The sequence below is a fragment of the Oryza glaberrima genome, chromosome 5 (assembly GCF_000147395.1).
Source record: "Oryza glaberrima chromosome 5, OglaRS2, whole genome shotgun sequence".
Classification (NCBI taxonomy): Eukaryota; Viridiplantae; Streptophyta; class Magnoliopsida; order Poales; family Poaceae; genus Oryza; species Oryza glaberrima.
Window position 1 is genome coordinate 24,252,595 of NC_068330.1, and position 17,025 is coordinate 24,269,619.

Below are 17,025 nucleotides of genomic sequence, written 5' to 3' on the forward strand. Positions count from 1 at the left end.
GTCCCGCGAGGCCACTAGCAACAGGAGGGTTTAATTTCAAAGTAATGATATGCACTTGCTAGTGTATTGGTATTGTAGTAGGATGTATTAGTTTAACTATATGATCCCTTTATTTTGGTTCTCAACATGATAATATTTTATTTTTAATTATTTGACAAAAAGATTCCCCCGGTTGCTCAGTCCTTTTAAAAATCAAAGCTATACTGTTGCATACCATATTTGTGGATACACTTTGTACATAGGCCGTGTTTAGATCCAAAGTTTTTCTTCAAACTTCTAACTTTTCAATTACATCAAAACTTTCCTACACACATAAACTTTCAACTTTTCCGTTACATTGTTCCAATTTCAACCAAACTTCCATTTTCAACGTGAACTAAACACAAGCATACTCACATTTAGTTTCAAAATTAAATGTCATTGCACAAAATGTATTTGCGGATACATTCATAATACGTACTACCTCCGTCCTAAAATATAGCAATTTTTAGTTATGAATCTGGATACACAGTTGTCCAGATTTATAACTAAAAATTCTTACATTTTGGGACGAAGGAAGTACATACTCGCTGCAGTATGCTTGGAAAAATATTTTTACTATTGCAACTTATACGAGCCAAAGACCGTTGACAAGCTAGTCAACAGTCATTAGCGTACCTGACCGGCTGACTAGTCCATCGATCGAGGTTACACGCATGACGTACATAATAGGCTACTATCAGAATTCTTTTTTAGTGCAAAAATTTGCCTAATTTTAGTCTATAATTTGATACCCCATCACTTACGCTCGCTTCTCCTACTGAACAAGTCAAGCTCTCCTCTTCACCGCTATATAACGCACACTTTCTCCAATTCTCCATCCAGGTGCCACTCAAAGCTCACACATCGCCATTGATTCTCCACTCGAAGCTTAGCTACACAGAGAGAAGCATCTAGTAGTAGTCGCATGGGCAACAGCTTGCAGCTGCCATGTCCGTGCCAGGAGGCCACGGCGGTGGCCACCTCGGGAGTCAAGAAGAGGAGGAAGAAGTCGCCGGCCACCGCCGCTGTCAGGAGCAGCAAGGCGGCGGCGGCGGCGTCGTCGAGGCACGTGGTTCCGGTGATAGACACGCCGGGGGAGGAGGAGGAGATGAGGATGGCGTGGCCGGGGTGCCACGTGGAGCCGGCCGTCGACGGCGGCGACGGCATGCGGGTGAAGGTGGTGATGAAGAGGAAGGACGCGGCGGAGCTGATGGCGAGGCTGGAGGAGCGGTGCGCCGTCGAGAGGAAGGCCAAGATGGTGGAGCTCAACGCCGGCCTCCGCGGCGGCCACGGCCACGGCCACGGCGGCGGCGGCGCCAGGGACGCGTGGGCGCCGCGGCTCGTGGCCATACCGGAGAACTAGCAAATTAAGCAAGAACTGCAACTGCGAAAAAATTCTGCATGCACAGTACAGTAGCTGTAACATTTTTGGAGCCCTGATAAAATTACATATAGCTCGAGTACATTAGCTAGCAAGTTTTTAATTAGTGACATGGTGAATTGAATTGGTGATTTCTACTCTCTTTGTTTTTTTTTCCTTCTCTTGATTCCTCTTGGCTTCTTGAGAAGATGAACTCTGTCGGCTCCGCCATGGCGCAGCAGTGTATGCAGAGAGTTGTCAATTGTGCAACTTATGATGAGCATGATATGTTCATATCCATGTGTAAATAATCCCCTTGTTTTATAAGATGCATCCTTGCTTGATAAAGAACAGGTTTTTATTTCTTGTCACGCTATTTTAGCAAGCAAGAGGAGATTGATTCATATGTTGCAGACTTGCAGTTGTAGCACATCAACTCTTTGTGAATTCTCTAAAAACAACCTTTTGAATTGAAATCGAAATTCGATCGGCTGATCTGGATGTTGCTGCCTACCAGCTTCCTTCTACCAAACTTGTCCTCGACATTGACATATTTGTTGTGATCGGAATATTCAGACGGAGTGTTGTCGATCGAGGTGAGACGTTACACAGCTTAGCTGTCACTCATCAGCAAAACAGTGTTGATTACCTTCGTCACACTGCCATGAATCATGATGGGTGAAGCTATTGATGCCAACGGATAATACTCTAAAACTCATGTTGGCATATTGTGGTTAGGCAACATTGACCTCTTCATAATTCAAAGCAAGCAAAAGCTAGCTCTATCATGGGCAAGCTGCGCAGTATCTTCTGAATCCATGACATTTCAGACTTCAGAGTTCAGAGGATCGAGGTAGCTAGTCAGCATGACCAGTTCAAGCATCAGCTATCTTTGTTCTATCTGAGAAGCCTGTGATTACCATTAGGTATTGTTATCTGCACACACGTAAGCGTTGAAAAAAAAAATTCACAGTAGTTAGTCTGGTCGTAACACTGACACTAGCTGTATGAGAAACTTAATCGAGTGATAATTTACTAGTGTATATTTTTATTCTGTTCACACAGTAACTTTGTCTGAACAAGAACGTTAATCTGTTTTCTTTTATCCCCCTGTGGTCGTTGTCATGACTGCAATAAAAATACGTACAGAAGTAGAGAAATTTGCGAGCAAATGATTTGCCTCTGAAAGTCTGAATCGAAGCTAATCTTTGTCCAAGTCAGCAATAGGTATTATAGGTATTAGTCCACATCATTTTATTTTTTTATCTGTTATTTTTTACACCCAGAGTCTGATTATTTATGTCACAGCTACGCCATCAAAGCATAAGAAAACCAAACATCTCAATCTGCCGAGACCTACACTTGCAAAGTCTCGTCAACACACATGCGAGCTCGACATCAACACACCACCATCCAGACAATGAACAGAAGCGTCAACACGTACGCAGTGCGTAATTCCATACTACAATATCACGTATATACTCTCTCAGTCTTCAAATACTACTTTAAAATTATTTTTTCATGCATAATAATTCAATATTATTCAATAGTGTAAAGCATATATTGATTTTTTTTGTTTTCAGAAAAATTATGTCATGTTTTTTTAATATTCTGCAGATGAAACTTTATATATCACATAATTGAAGCCGTCGAAAAAAACTGAGATGGTTATAAAGAGATTATTCAGCCCAATCATGAACGACATATTTGCAAACGAAAAATAATTTGTGAAACTTTTATATACGTGTTCTTAGTGATTTAAAAGCAAAGGATGGAAAATAAACTTTAGTGACAAAACCCTAAAATTAACTCTAAATTTAAAATTTGGCTGATTAACATAAGAAAAAGATGAGGCTTTATGTTAACAGGCCCATTTTCCCTCGCAAAAAAAGGACTATAGGTCCACTTTGTTTGTAGGCCCATATATTAGATGGGCCTTTCATCTTGGGCCTTCTCCGACGGGGATCTCGATGCACATCCGCCGTCCATCTAGACGCAATCTCGGCCGTCCAATCTACCACAAGAAACTTTTAAAACCCCACATGCCCTAGGGCTCATCTCATCTCATTCCCCTGCGCCGTCACTTCCCCTCCTCCTCGCTTCCCGCCGCCGCCGCCATCGCCATCTCCACCCTCCTCGGCGGCCGCCGGCGACGATGAAGGGACGGCAAGGCCAGCGCGTGAGGCTGTACGTCCGCGGCACCATCCTCGGCTACAAGAGGTGACCGCTCGCTCTCACCCCCCCCCCCCCCCCCCGCGTGGCGGGGTATCTGCCTTCTCCGTCATCGCCGCGGTGGAGTGGTGTTGATCTTGGTTTGGCGTTGATTTTCACGCGTAGGTCGAAGTCGAACCAGTACGAGAACACGTCGCTGCTGCAGATCGAGGGGGTGAACACCAAGGAGGAGGTTGGGTGGTACGCCGGGAAGCGCATCGCCTACGTCTACAAGGCCAAGACGAAGAGCAACGACTCCACCATCCGCTGCATCTGGGGCAAGGTCACCCGCCCGCACGGCAACTCCGGCGTCGTCCGCGCCAAGTTCCGGTCCAACCTCCCGCCCACCTCCATGGTAAATCTCGCTCTCTCCGTCGTCCGCGCTATCCATTGATCCCTTCCTGTTTTGGTCCAGTCGTATGTAGTTTCGTTGTCCATTTCTGATGTTTTATGCTGGATTGTTTTGGTGGTGCAGGGCAAGAAGGTCCGCGTCTTCATGTACCCTAGCAGCATCTAAGGTAGAGTGCTGTACTTAGTTCCAATTGTTTCAAGCTTTTACAATGTGGTGATGTATTATTGACTATTGCTTCTGGTTATGTTTATTGTTCATTGAATCATCGAGCTCGTGGGGTTGGTCAGAATCTTGTGCAATTGTTCCCTGGATTCTGTATTTGTGACAGTTGTTGCCTGATTAGATGGAATGGTGCATTGTTAGGTTTTGGTGTGAGTGATCATTATGTTTGTGTCTAAGGGCTCCATGCCAATGGGGGAAGCTCTTTTGCTAGCTTCGAAATACCTGCAGGTTCTCTGCGGGGTGCTCGGAAGTTGGGGCCCTAGATAAAATTCAGCGGTCTCATAGTACGAGGCTATGCTTTGGTTGATGGGTCTCTCATCAACCTGTTCCTCACAGCCTTGCCTCCAATGACCTCAATATCTGTTAATCTAATATGTCAGTTTCCTACTGTTAACTAGTATTCATGCGAACCCGAGTGACATAGTGATCTCGAGGGTTGTAAACTAATGTGTTACACTATATGCTTTGCCGTTTAATTGATCTAGGTGTCCTTCATACTTTGTCCTTGTTTAGGGGTCCCAATCAAGTTTAGGATGATAGCCCCATCCTGACTAAAAAGGAATTGGGGTGGCAGGAGGAATTGCCTGAGATCCCTGAGATCGGTTTGCTCTGGATTTTTTACCTGATGATGGATCAAATCCCTTATTATGCATAAATGTAGAAATTGGTGAGTCTTAGCATTGGAAGTTGAAAACGTTAATGACTATTTATTGGCGGCTATCTGCATTATCTGATCCAGTGGTGTCCTGGTTGACTAGTGGAACACAACTTGGAACACAACCATCTCTCGGTATTGTGGTATGATAGTTGATAATGTCTTCAGAGCATAATGCAGTCCGTTTGGTATAATATATTTTGCTATCATTGTGTTTTTTTTTTGTGCTTATCTCCCTTTTGCATAACAAGTCAAAAGTTTGAAAACTAACAATAATTTCACTTTTAACTGAAACAGGTTTCTTGCCTATTCTGCAAAACTGGTAGTTGGCATCGTGGAGGTTTTATATCAGCTAGTCACTTGGTTTACCGGCCAGAGAAATTTAAGCGATTTTGAGGAGTTTAGCTTTTGTTTTACTGCACAGACTATCTGGTTGCATCTTGTACAACGCATGCCAATCACTCATTTGCGTTGAAATGATATTTCCATGCGGTGTTAACTCTTTATCTGTAATTTCTGTCTGATTGTCATGGTGACTGTCAAATGCAACCTTCTATAGCTTTCCATGAACCAGATGCCCTTTGATCTATACAAACATAACATCGCTATTGTGAACCAAATCATCGTATCAAAACTGTTGGCTTGCAGTATTTTAGGATAGTGATCTTGCAACTGCTAAAGTGTTGTTTTTTACTACGTAGCAACATTTTGAGGTGGAGGTAGTAGTTGGCTTCCATTATCTGATTCGTGATACCTTGCGTGTACAATGGGAACTACAGGGATCTCATTCGATTGGATAACTTCGTACTGGACTTCTTTGTCGTGCGTCAAGTGAACTGCGTGTGGTGTAGTGTGCCAATATTCTTTGCGACCTCCAGTCAATCCTACTAGTTAGTATACTTAAAATAAGAAGCAAGTATATTTGAATTTAAATGTAGTATACTTCAAACAAGAAGAGTCGTGTTCACAGTACTAGTATATTAGAATTTAAATTTGCTAATTGAAAACACTATCCCACATCAAATTTTTCGGCACCGCTGCATCGCCACGAGATCAAATCTACAGGAAACCGCGCGAGATCAACCGGCTTTTCAACTCTTCCGAAATGCCGGAGCAGCCGTGCCTAGCGCCGCGCCACCGCGGAATCGCCGGCGCGGATGCGTGAATCCTCTCACCTGCGAGGCTGCGACTGCGACGCTACACACACTGACGTCTCGGTCTCAAAAAAAAGAAGTCGTTACACTCCTCCCGGCATTCGAGTCCCAGACGAATCCGACGCCGAGATAAGTGACGGGGGAGATGGAGATTGGTCTTCTCGTGCGGACGCAGACGCAGCCAGGCTGGGCACCAACCACCCGAGGAGGAGGAAGACGACGACCACTCGCTCTCGCGCTCGGGCGGCTCTCGTCCCGTCGTCCGGTGCGGTGCCGCTGCCTCGCCGCCATGCAGACTTCGCCGCCGCCGCCGTCCGTGCGCACGGTCTCCATCCCCTTCTCCGACCTCAAGGTAAGAGAGGAACCCGCTGCATAGCGTCGTATGGTTCTTGATTCCATCAGAGTTGCGACGCCGTTTTCTCTGCTGCTGATGCAGGAGAGGGATAGGGACCTGAGCGGGAAGATCGAGGAAGGGCTCGGGCCCAACGGGCTCGGGATCATCTCCATTGCTGACGTGAGTGTAACGCGTTGAAAACTGATGCGCGCTGCGTTCCTGGCCTGCAGAGAAAATTTCGAGTTCCTGAACTGAATTTTGTAGCCGTCTTTTTGCAGGTGCCTGGTTTTCCCGTGCTAAGGAAAACGTTGCTGCGCCTGGCACCAAAGTATGTTCTTCTCTTAGTCTCATCTTTGTGTTGTTCATAGGAGGCACATTTCAGTTTCTGCTTCCATTTTTTTTTAGAGTTGCAAACCTTCCTGAAGATGTGAAGAAAGAACTTGAAGACCCAGACAGCAGGTGAAAACAGAACTGCATGGTGGTGCCATTTGGTTCTGTACTTATGTTCTTAATCACGAATTTGATGTAGCCTATTATGTCCTCCAATTGGGAGCTCCTAGTTAGGATCAACACCTGAATTGTACTTCAACTTCTATCCATTTTGACAGTCTAGAGTGAGTACACAGCAATGATGAGTTTGCTCCTTTGCCTCTTAGGTTTAACTTTGGATGGAGTCATGGGAAAGAGAAACTTGAGTCAGGGAAACTCGGTAAGCACTTTTGCACTTTTATCTAATTATACATCTTACCATATGTGAGATATTGCACTTTATTGAAAAGATCTGTATCACAGACACATTCAAAGGCTCCTTTTATGCCAACCCAATTTTGGATGCTCCAACCACTGATGATGTACTTGTGAGAAGGTTCGTTTTTTCATACATAAATAATTTAACTCAGTTTACTGTTACAATTTAGCACTGGAGAAAACTGAACAATTTGGCAACCTTTATTATTCTAACTCCAACGAATTTAGTATGATTTGAGTTAATTAAAGTTTAATTATCTTACTATGGTCGATCATTTGTATCACTCAAAATGTCCTATTGTATTGCTAGTGCAAAAGAGTTGTATCATATACTCATAAAGACCAAATATGACCCTTATTATAGGTGTTTTTAATGTAATATTGAACCAGCAGGTACCCATCTTATTGCCGAACAAATATATGGCCAGCCAGTCATCTTCCTGAGCTCGAAATAGGTATGACTGACTGACCATATGTATGTATATTGACTGACTTGAGGGCTATTTCTCAGTATAACAGTACATATTTGTTACCTTTTATCACTATTTTAATAACCCATTCCTACTTATTTTAGCCATTAAAATGGAGGACTTGCCATAGGCCCATAGCACATGTTTATATGTTATAAGTCAGGATATCTGTATTGAATAAATGTACCAAAGGTTGTACTCCATTTACCTTACTGGCTGTCTTGTATCTCAAGGTGCTAAATGTAAGATACTGAATGGTTAATGTTCATTTTCAGTGCCTCATGATCATTACATGCTGAAATATATTTTTTAAGTGGTTTTGATTTTTGTAGAACTTATTATGTATTTCCATGCTAGAATCCAACCATCTTTACAACATTTCTTTCATTTGTAGCATTTAAAGCTCTTGGAAAGCTGATGTTGGAAGTTGGCTTGATGTTGGCTCATCATTGTGATCGCTATGGTATGTACTATATAATTCTATAGGCTTACCTGATATTTCCTTTAAAAATGTCCAGGGACAAACCACATCTGTTTGGCTAAGTAAAAAAATCTCCACAATTTAACCTTTGGATTGATTATAATTGTCAACTCTGTACTTTGGTCTTTAAGTTTGGTATTCCATTGGTGAATTGGACCAACTTCTGTTTGTTTGTCAGTAATGCAGCAAGGAGTGGGACCATATGATGGTGAAAGCCTTGAGCAGACAATTGCCAGCTCAAGGTGTCACAAGGGCCGCCTTCTGTATTACTACCCCCAGCAATTTAGGTAAATATGATGTATACACAGTATTTCTGACAAGAAAAAACATGCATGAATTGATCTCTAGGCAGTGATTCCTTTATGACCTTCTTGTATTTTGGAGTTAATAAGACTTAGGAATGGATAAACAAGATCAATGTCACGCGATTCCACTAAACAGCAAGATGGTGCCTATCAAGTATTACACACCATTGACACGCGATATCATCGCGCATATTATAAGGCATTTTACATGTGTTGTCCATGTAGATCAAAGCTTTCTAACTTTTCTTACCTTTATAACAATCAATATATTTTTTTGGATTCAAGATTTTTCAATGTTCTAGCCTTTTAGTTGTAAGGATTGATGCTTGCATGTCTCTTATTTCAGTAAACAAGAGGAAGGTGGTTCTGTTTCATCGTGGTGTGGATGGCATACTGACCATGGATCTTTAACAGGTAATACATGTTATCCCTATGGTTGAATATTATCAGTTGCACGATAACTCCTGAACATGAAAGTTTGTTGTGGTCAAATGAGCATGTGGTGAAATTCTGAACCCATAACCTTACTGTATTATACATATATTGATAACCATAAATCTGATCTTCGTTTTGTTTCCTACTATCATCTATGAGGCTTTAGCGTTTAAAAAACGTTTGTTTTAATTTATATATTTTTTTCAATTCTGATTATGCATCCTACATGCAGGACTTACATGTGCCTTGTTTACGAAAAATTCAATGGAGATCCCCTGTCCTGATAGTGCTGCTGGATTGTATATAAGGACTCGTGATGATAAAGTTGTTAAGGTAATTTCCTGTTAATCACTATAGACTTATCATCAAGATGATGCTTTGTAATTTAGGTTGTACGCAGTCATCTCTACATTGAAATTGATCGGTGCTTGCAGATTTGGAAATGTAGCCAGACATTTGAAACAATGTTTTATCATTGTTAGTTGAATAATTGCCTGTGAATTGCATTAGCATATTATACAGGAGAGGGTTATGTGGTCTGCACTAATTGAAATTTTACTGCATAAGGTTACATTTGAGGAGAATGAATTGGCTTACCAAGTTGGAGAAACCACTGAAATACTATCAAGAGGTCGTCTATGTGCAACTCCACACTGTGTGAAGGTATTGTACTATAAATTTGTAGTCATGGGTAATCAGTGTTCCTAGTTCCTGCAGTTGTAAAGTAATTTATACTTTTACTGTTGTCTCTAGGCCCCCAGCAGTGAAAACGCCTCGAATGTTGATCGTTCGACCTTCGCGATGTTCATGCAACCAGATTGGTATGTGCAGTTTTCTTGACCAAATTGTAGTGTTCACATATTCTCTCACATGGAGAACTTTTGAGTTTCCTGCCCCTCATCCTACTAGTGACTTGCCACTTGCCAAAGCTCCCAACCAATTTCAACACATAATGTTAGCCCACATGAAGAGTACTGGTTTTCCCTCATCATTATGTGTTATGTGGGTTTGTTCATTTATACGGTCAATACTCAATAATCAATAGTAATATGCTTGCCGTTACGAATTGGGCACGTAGATTTTCAAAGCCTAGGTCTGATTAATGTGGGTTTGCTGACATTTTCTTTTTATTGTGAAATATTTTGTAGGGATGAAAAGCTCAAGTTTCCAAGTGAAATTCCGTATCATCAAGAGGTTTGTTCCTAATCAGAAACTTGCATTCAGTGCTCCTGCGTGCCTTTTTCTGATATAGTAATCTATGTTTTAACTTCTGGCAGTTGATCCCACCGAATGGAACTCTTACATTCGGGGAGTATTCAGAAAGATTGGTGAACAAGTATTACCAGGGAAAGACATGAAACACTACAATACGCATGCAATTTTCAATTGTTGTTTGTCCGTTTCGTACTAGCAGTGAAATCGTCAGTGCAACCTGGACAAACTTAACCGTTAGGTTCTCTGCGTGTGTTTTGAACTGGAGATTCGAGCAACCAATCATAGAAAAAATGTGTCTACTGTAATTGTTTTTTCCTTACGATAAAAGCAACAACACCGGTGGCAGCGTCACCTTTTCTTGGTTCAGTTTCCACTACACTCATCTTCACCATACTTGATTGAGTTTCCTCTGTAGTATGGGGTGCTTAGATCTATGGGTGTGTAAAGTTTTGGTGTGTCACATCGGATAAGTTTGGGTGTGTCACATCGGATATACGGACACACATTTAATGTATTAAACATAGACTAATAACAAAACAAATTACATATTTCATTTGTACACTGCGAGACAAATTTACACACAATGTCATTAGCACCACATTATCAAATCATGGAGCAATTAGGCTTAAAAGATTCGTCTCGCAATTTACACACAATGTATGCAATTAGTTATTTTTTTCATTTATATTAAATCCTCCATACTATGTTAGAACTCTGAAAACTCGGATAAACATCTACATGGACTAAAGACACATACAAATAATACAAATTAAACAAGCTGAAAATAAAGGGAGCGAAAGAATGGACTAGTAACAAATTGAAGACGATATGTGTAAACGGAACGAAAGAATGGGCTGTGACAAAAATTAAACACGATATATGAACTTGGTCGTAATACAAAAAGTACAGCAGCCTGGTGTCTCCTAGATCCTCAAGCACAAGGAACAAAAGCACAAACCAAATGACACCTCACAGCTGCGTTGATCTATGAATGACCTAGAACGGGGTAAAATCAGCTATATATGCCCCAAGATAGGGGAGGATCACCAACTGGGAGTAAAGGAGAAACATGAGTATGATAAGTAGATGATCAGGACTATTTGGACCATGCAACCGCATCAATTTCTGCTTGAGCACTCCGATATAGCTCCAGCCTCTTCGCAAGATTAGTCCTCCGTTCCATGACGGCCGGGTCTTCATCAAGAAGCTTAGAAAGTTGTTTAATCTGCATAACATTTAAAAGGCAGTATTACTAGTTAGATCAATTCTGTTGGACTTTAAAAGGCACACCAAAAAAAATGTAAAACAGGGCCCAAAAACTTATGTTATGCTTTATTAAGCTTTAAGAAAGAAGAACTCACCTCTCTTGCTCCCAATTCAGTAAAGAAGTGATCGAGCAGTGAGCGCTTTGCCTCCCGCACTTGACAGTAGACAATAGATTTCGGAATAGAGTTCCTCAAGGTTGAACATACCATGTTAATATATGCCAGAACCGTTGTTCCTGTTGAGTATGAATTGCAGCAAGGTTCAGCAGAAAATACAGGTAAAATAAGTTAAAAGGCAGCCAAGCAAAGCCTTGATGGCATGTATATTCATCATTAAACTAAATTAGTGGGCAATATTACACAAGGTTGCAACAATATGATAAACCACTTCTCAACTTCAACAAATGGCCATCATTGCAAAGCAGTAATAGTATACATTGAATATATACAAGGAAGAATGGTTGATGACGTACCAATTCGTCTAAGATAAGAATCATTATATCTATCAAAAATAGAGTGGCTTGGATTTCCACCCTTCTCAACATCCTGGGGAAGTTTCCTGAAGAAATCTACGGTTAAGTAGCTGCATTCCATATCAACAAGCTTTAATGTGTTTTTCTTGCTTTCATCCCTCATTCTGTCCAATGACTCAAAAGCCGCATTGCCTACTTCCACACGAAGAGTGGGGAACTGCTTCAGCTCCTGCAGAGAACTCACTCACATCTTTTAGGACGCTTACACAATTACAAGTGGAGTAATGACAATTTGACAAGCATGCAAATCAATTATCATGCTGCTTCTCATCTTAAGTCGAGCAAAAAAGTTCCAGGTTCAGATTTTATTAGAAAGACAAAATATTGAAACAACAGAAGGCAAAAATTTCAACAGTATTAATTGATTACCTCCTAAACTCCTAGTACAATCAGTATACCTCATGTACCATCAGAATGCACATATTCCCCAGTATAAGTTACAGAAAACATTGTGCAACAGTGCGAAGACTTACATGTGTTTCATTGATGGCCTTGTGCACTAATTCCTTGAGTATCGCATGGACCTGTCAGTACAACAAACATACGATAATGTTGTAGTGCACATTCTTCAACAATATATGACACGAAAAGTTAGAAACGCTCAAGCTATTTTGTTAAGACTAAAAAATAGATCAAATTAATAGATAGCATACCGCATCCACAGCTGCCTCAGCAGGACCTCTGATACTAACAAGACAAGACTCTATGAGCCGTCGATATCCTTGCTCTGGAGCTATTAAATGAGGTTGGTATCCATCAGCCTCCGTTATGAGCTTTTTCACATTTTCCATTGCCAGTTGTTTGTCAAACTGCAACCGTTTAATGGCTACAGGAAACTGATTGTCAAAGACATGATAGATTTTCTCACCACCAGGACGCCTGGACATTAGAATTTTTGTGGGTAAGCATCAGGGAAAGCAACATTCAATTCACAAAAGAACAAGCACACAAGGGAGAATGATGCTAATTGCATATAACAATCTACAAGTTAAATTGTGTTAAATTGCATACTTCAGCAGCAAGAAAATATGCAAATCTTTATTAGCAATAACTTTGTAAGTGCTATCATGTAATTAGGTTTTAGGGTTAAATTCGATGATCCCTTTCTTCTGAAAGAAAAACAACTGGAGATTCTAGGTGCATGTACGCTCAAGCAAGCTTATTGAAATCTTTATTACATTTGATAGAAATTTATTGTTTAAAAATACAAGACAAATTAACAGGTTACTTTGCCAAGAACCTAAAATAGGCTGTATGCTTACGTTGGAGTAAACACACAAGACTAACACCAAAGGAGAGCTTATCAAATTAGGGCCACACAAATTTTAGAAGGCTTATACAGATCAGAGAGGGGAAAATGTTATTTTAGGATAAAATGTTATTTTATCTCGGAATTCAGGAAGCACACACGTAGCTACAATAAAACTTCTAAGAGAACATTTAGCAACAGAAACATTAAGTTTGAAACATACACTCCATCCAGATGTTCTTTGTAGATACCATCAAACATGCGGCATATTTCCATGATCGTGTACAGCTTTCCCTGCATGGCCAAATATGTACAAACCAATTATGTCCATTAGCACAATGATCAAGAACATACACAAAAAAAAAATGGGCACTACATTAGCAATTAGCATAAAAAGGGGATGCAGAATTAGGCTCAATAAACCAGTATCTAATTAAAGAATAAAAAAGCCCTAATCTTACTCCAGCATCTGTAGCAATGGGCTTCCCAAGTCGATTAAGTTCTGTCTCCAGTTCGGCAATTGTCTTTGTAATGAGAGATTGGAGCCCTGGGATTCTTGACTTAATAACAGTCTCCAAATGCTACATATACACCAAAACATTTAAGAGTCAATGTACCAAACAGAGTTACAGGTATTCTACATTAGAAACGAAATGAAAGGCATACCTTCGAGAGACTCTTTGCTAAATGTTCTGATCCCATCCTATGAGCAAGGTGCTTGTATTCTGGCGTAGTTGAAAAATATTCACGCTCTCTGCGCCTAGCAGCAATCATGTCCACATTCTTGTTGATATCCTGCTGAGATCGATTGACGACACCAATCCATTGTTGTTGGAGCCGGTATGATCTGCCTTCCAATATCTGCAGAAAAGAACCGTAAGAAAATACAGCTCAAAGAACAAACATAACCTTCATTTTCTACAACTGTATATCTTCCAACAGATAGAACAGAAGAATATTCAACATAGGAGATTTAAAAGGTCCCAAAAGCAAGGGAACAATAATCCATGTTGACATCTCCGGGGACAAAATGTATCGATAATAAAGTTTTTAGCAATTAATTTTAGCTGGGAAAAAACTTACATCAACAGCATCGGTGCCCTTGTCCATTAGATCAATTTTTGTAAGCACACCAAACGTCCTTTCACCTGAACATTACAAGACAAACCACATCTCAAAAAACATGATTGCCATCCTTTATCCAAATGGCTTACAACAAAGGCATACCTTTGGGGTCAACTTCCCGTGAAATCTTAATTGCATCAGAAGTTGCAAGATCCTGATTGGCTGGAGAAACAGCCAGAATGATACAATTGGGCTGAAACAAACCAAAAAGGGTCGATATACATATAAGCTTTTGCAACATTACAGACATGATACATGACAAGATAAGCATAGCTCACACACTACAAGCATAATGCATGATACAAAAAACATATTCCAAATATGCTAACACATGGCTGAAATCATAAGAATGTCGAAACAAATATGCATAGAATAAATTACTGTATATGTGCGTACAAAGCTATGGTACCGAAATAAGGCAAGCATAGTCAGCAATGGCAGTGGACAAATATTAAAAGGTTACAGCAAAAAATATACCTTTTCTATGAACGAGCGAACCATGTTTTCAATGTCCTGAACAATACTGTCAGGCTGACCCTCTGGAAAGCATATAGCAAGTGGTAAATCAGGAAATGGACCTCTTTAAAAAGAACAAAGAAAAGAAAATAGCTCACAAATGACAATGGGTAATACTGACCAACAGCAACTTTAGTAAGCCCAGGAAGATCGATAAGAGTCAGGTTCACAACTGCAAAAGAGTGGGAGTTAAGACGCTAACAAAAATAGATACTAGAAACCAGATAAATCATAAACAGGCACGCACATATAAAGACAAATAAGGTATGGTCATCTTATCAATGACAGAGATCTCACCAAGTAAGCAACAGACAAAAGGAACAGCTTTTAAGCCACATATCCATCTCAGAAAACAATAATCAAAATGAACCAATTTGACTGTGATAAAGCAACTACATCGAACTGACATTTTATATTATTGTTATCTTACCATTTGGAGAATATATGCTTAAATGAATAGGGACCGATGATATTTGCTTTGAACGACCAGTTTCTCTGTCAGTTTCATCAGCTATCTCCTTCCTCACAAGAGCTGCAAGAATACGACTATCATCATTAACCATCATGCAGTTGAATATATGTTTAGCACTTGAAAGACTGTTTCCACCAACAATTACAGGTGTAATCATATATGTTTGACTATCATCCAACATTGGCAATCTAGTTCAGTTTGAATATATGATCTCCATAAACATGCAATCTCGCAATTTTAATCACAGAATGATATGACCAAAAATGAAGGAAAAGGTAGATGGAGTACCGAAATCAGTGAATCTCTTCCTGGGAAGGTGCATGAACTCTGCATATTCTCTGTCTCCGTCGATCCTATGAAGCTGCAGCACCAAGGGACGACGGGTGACAATGCCTGGAAACCAAATCCAAAAATTCCAAATCAGATAAAACAGGAGCAATAACACTGAATTATACAAGCACTTGCTATTGGAACCGCCATACCTGAGCCTCTTGGTAGGAAATCCTTCCCAACAAAACTCTCCAGCACCGAGGATTTACCCGAACTCTATCAAACGTATCAGGAAAGTTCAAACGTCAGGTTACCGAAGTACACCCATTCTGGTACAGAAATAAGCTTAAACCATTTCTAACAGACGCAACTCCGCACAAAATTCCATCGAGCTGGATGGTTCCATCAACTAGTTTAGTAGCTTCAGTTGCTACAAAACCTATCGATTTCATGTAAGCGTCCAAATCTAGTCTTCGGCGAGCACAGCAATCGTAGATCCAATCGTAGCTAGACCGCATCGGCTACTAATCCTTTCTGCCCTACCAGCAACTCGCGAGATCCAGATCGACGCAGCTGAGGCGCGAGGGGCCAGATCCGAGCGAGATAAAAACGGGTAGGGGGGAAACGACGGGAACCTGGCCTCCGACGACGGCGATGGCCGGCAGCGAGTCCCAGAGGGTGGGGAGGGCGCTCTCCTCGCCGTGGTCGCCGAGGGCGGTGCAGGCCCGCTGCAGCTTGTTGACGAGCGAGATCAGGTTCTCCATGGCCGCTGCTGCTGCGGCGGCGGCGGCGGCTCAGCGAGATCTGGGCGAGATCGCGCGCGTGGGGGGAGGGGCGAGATCGAGGTCGGTGGAGAGGAGGGGGGGAGATGAGGGTTGGCGATGCCGACTGCCGAGCCGCGTCGGGGTCGAGAGCTGCGCGGCCTCGGGCTGTGTATGGTGGTGCGCCGCGACGGTTTGGTGATTTGGACTTTGGAAAAAGGCTTCGTGGGGAAGAAACGGGCCAGTTTGAGCGTGTGGAAGATGGAGGGCCAGTTTGGTAATTTCGAATGATCCTTTTTGTATCTTACACTTCTTACACCCGGGCCCTTGCTTGGTGTAGTGTAATGTCCTAAAATTTGAACTTGAAATACATGCGCGCTACCTGCATCAGTTTTTAGTAAAATTTATCCAAATACCATCGGTTATCAAGCGATAAGTGATTATCCATGATACCGCTATAGAACCGGTCAACAATTTTTAATGATAATCATGTCTTTATATCTTACACTCCACTGCTTGCTTTTTATAATAACTTATAAGCCGTTGTAAAAAAATAAATTCAAAAACTTAATTTTGAAATTAATTTTAGGTTTTTATTATAATTTATTGTCCAGTAATTTTAAAAAATCATGTTAAAAACAGATATATAAAGATTTTATCTGTTGATCGCTGCAAACGAAACGATCATGCTTCTCGTAATAACCAAAAACCAAAGGGGGTAACTGCGTAATCACAGGTTTCACCATGGGTTTGATTTCGAATTGGTAGCTGCACACGATGGCAAAGCGCAGCATAGCACCAGAACTAACGGGCAGGGACCAGACGTCCAGACCATCCGGCGAACGACGAGCTAGCTACCGTAGTCGGTGGGC

The 17,025-nt window shown here is 41.3% G+C and overlaps 4 protein-coding genes across 5 annotated transcripts; 3 read left to right on the forward strand and 1 right to left on the reverse strand.

Annotated features, from left to right (window-relative positions):
* Nucleotides 1–784: 784 nt before the first annotated feature.
* On the forward strand, nucleotides 785–1,740 carry LOC127774482 (uncharacterized). Its single transcript, XM_052300741.1, has one exon. It carries the CDS (start codon nucleotides 947–949, stop codon nucleotides 1,382–1,384), a length of 438 nt encoding a protein of 145 aa, XP_052156701.1. The 5' UTR covers nucleotides 785–946; the 3' UTR covers nucleotides 1,385–1,740.
* A 1,693-nt stretch (nucleotides 1,741–3,433) lies between these two features.
* On the forward strand, nucleotides 3,434–5,334 carry LOC127774810 (60S ribosomal protein L35a-2). Its single transcript, XM_052301102.1, has 4 exons — nucleotides 3,434–3,601; nucleotides 3,719–3,947; nucleotides 4,068–4,110; nucleotides 5,119–5,334. Exons 1-3 carry the CDS (start codon nucleotides 3,537–3,539, stop codon nucleotides 4,107–4,109), a joined length of 336 nt encoding a protein of 111 aa, XP_052157062.1. The 5' UTR covers nucleotides 3,434–3,536; the 3' UTR covers nucleotide 4,110; nucleotides 5,119–5,334.
* Nucleotides 5,335–6,101: 767 nt separating this feature from the next.
* On the forward strand, nucleotides 6,102–10,328 carry LOC127774806 (uncharacterized). 2 transcript variants are annotated; one of them, XM_052301098.1, is made up of 15 exons: nucleotides 6,106–6,327; nucleotides 6,412–6,489; nucleotides 6,588–6,637; nucleotides 6,715–6,768; nucleotides 6,966–7,018; nucleotides 7,102–7,174; nucleotides 7,450–7,511; nucleotides 7,921–7,989; nucleotides 8,186–8,294; nucleotides 8,659–8,726; nucleotides 8,980–9,080; nucleotides 9,315–9,410; nucleotides 9,501–9,568; nucleotides 9,896–9,941; nucleotides 10,025–10,328. In XM_052301098.1, exons 1-15 carry the CDS (start codon nucleotides 6,121–6,123, stop codon nucleotides 10,103–10,105), a joined length of 1,215 nt encoding a protein of 404 aa, XP_052157058.1. In that variant the 5' UTR covers nucleotides 6,106–6,120; the 3' UTR covers nucleotides 10,106–10,328. The 2 variants fall into 2 exon arrangements, with proteins under 2 accessions (XP_052157059.1, XP_052157058.1); XM_052301099.1 differs by lacking the exon at nucleotides 6,715–6,768 and having other exon boundaries at nucleotides 6,102–6,327.
* Nucleotides 10,329–10,817: 489 nt separating this feature from the next.
* Nucleotides 10,818–16,371, reverse strand: LOC127774801 (dynamin-related protein 5A). Its single transcript, XM_052301092.1, has 16 exons — nucleotides 16,028–16,371; nucleotides 15,605–15,668; nucleotides 15,411–15,515; nucleotides 15,081–15,182; nucleotides 14,772–14,822; nucleotides 14,612–14,673; nucleotides 14,237–14,327; nucleotides 14,093–14,157; nucleotides 13,676–13,870; nucleotides 13,471–13,590; nucleotides 13,233–13,303; nucleotides 12,414–12,639; nucleotides 12,234–12,284; nucleotides 11,701–11,929; nucleotides 11,324–11,463; nucleotides 10,818–11,187 (listed from the first exon to the last, which is right to left on the reverse strand). The coding sequence occupies exons 1-16, from the start codon at nucleotides 16,154–16,156 to the stop codon at nucleotides 11,059–11,061; spliced, it is 1,830 nt and encodes a 609-aa protein (XP_052157052.1). The 5' UTR covers nucleotides 16,157–16,371; the 3' UTR covers nucleotides 10,818–11,058.
* Nucleotides 16,372–17,025: the final 654 nt, after the last annotated feature.

Coding starts and splice junctions, on each gene's coding strand:
- LOC127774482 (XM_052300741.1), top strand. CDS start 947: ATGGGCAACAGCTTGCAGCTGCCATGTCCGTGCCAGGAGGCCACGGCG.
- LOC127774810 (XM_052301102.1), top strand. CDS start 3,537: ATGAAGGGACGGCAAGGCCAGCGCGTGAGGCTGTACGTCCGCGGCACC. Junction 3,602..3,718: donor ACCATCCTCGGCTACAAGAG/GTGACCGCTCGC, acceptor TTTCACGCGTAG/GTCGAAGTCGAACCAGTACG. Junction 3,948..4,067: donor ACCTCCCGCCCACCTCCATG/GTAAATCTCGCT, acceptor TTGGTGGTGCAG/GGCAAGAAGGTCCGCGTCTT.
- LOC127774806 (XM_052301098.1), top strand. CDS start 6,121: ATGGAGATTGGTCTTCTCGTGCGGACGCAGACGCAGCCAGGCTGGGCA. Junction 7,990..8,185: donor TCATCATTGTGATCGCTATG/GTATGTACTATA, acceptor TTTGTTTGTCAG/TAATGCAGCAAGGAGTGGGA. Junction 8,295..8,658: donor TACTACCCCCAGCAATTTAG/GTAAATATGATG, acceptor CTCTTATTTCAG/TAAACAAGAGGAAGGTGGTT.
- LOC127774801 (XM_052301092.1), bottom strand. CDS start 16,156: ATGGAGAACCTGATCTCGCTCGTCAACAAGCTGCAGCGGGCCTGCACC. Junction 14,823..15,080: donor AAGCATATATTCTCCAAATG/GTAAGATAACAA, acceptor ACTCTTTTGCAG/TTGTGAACCTGACTCTTATC. Junction 13,304..13,470: donor CCATTGCTACAGATGCTGGA/GTAAGATTAGGG, acceptor TTGGCCATGCAG/GGAAAGCTGTACACGATCAT.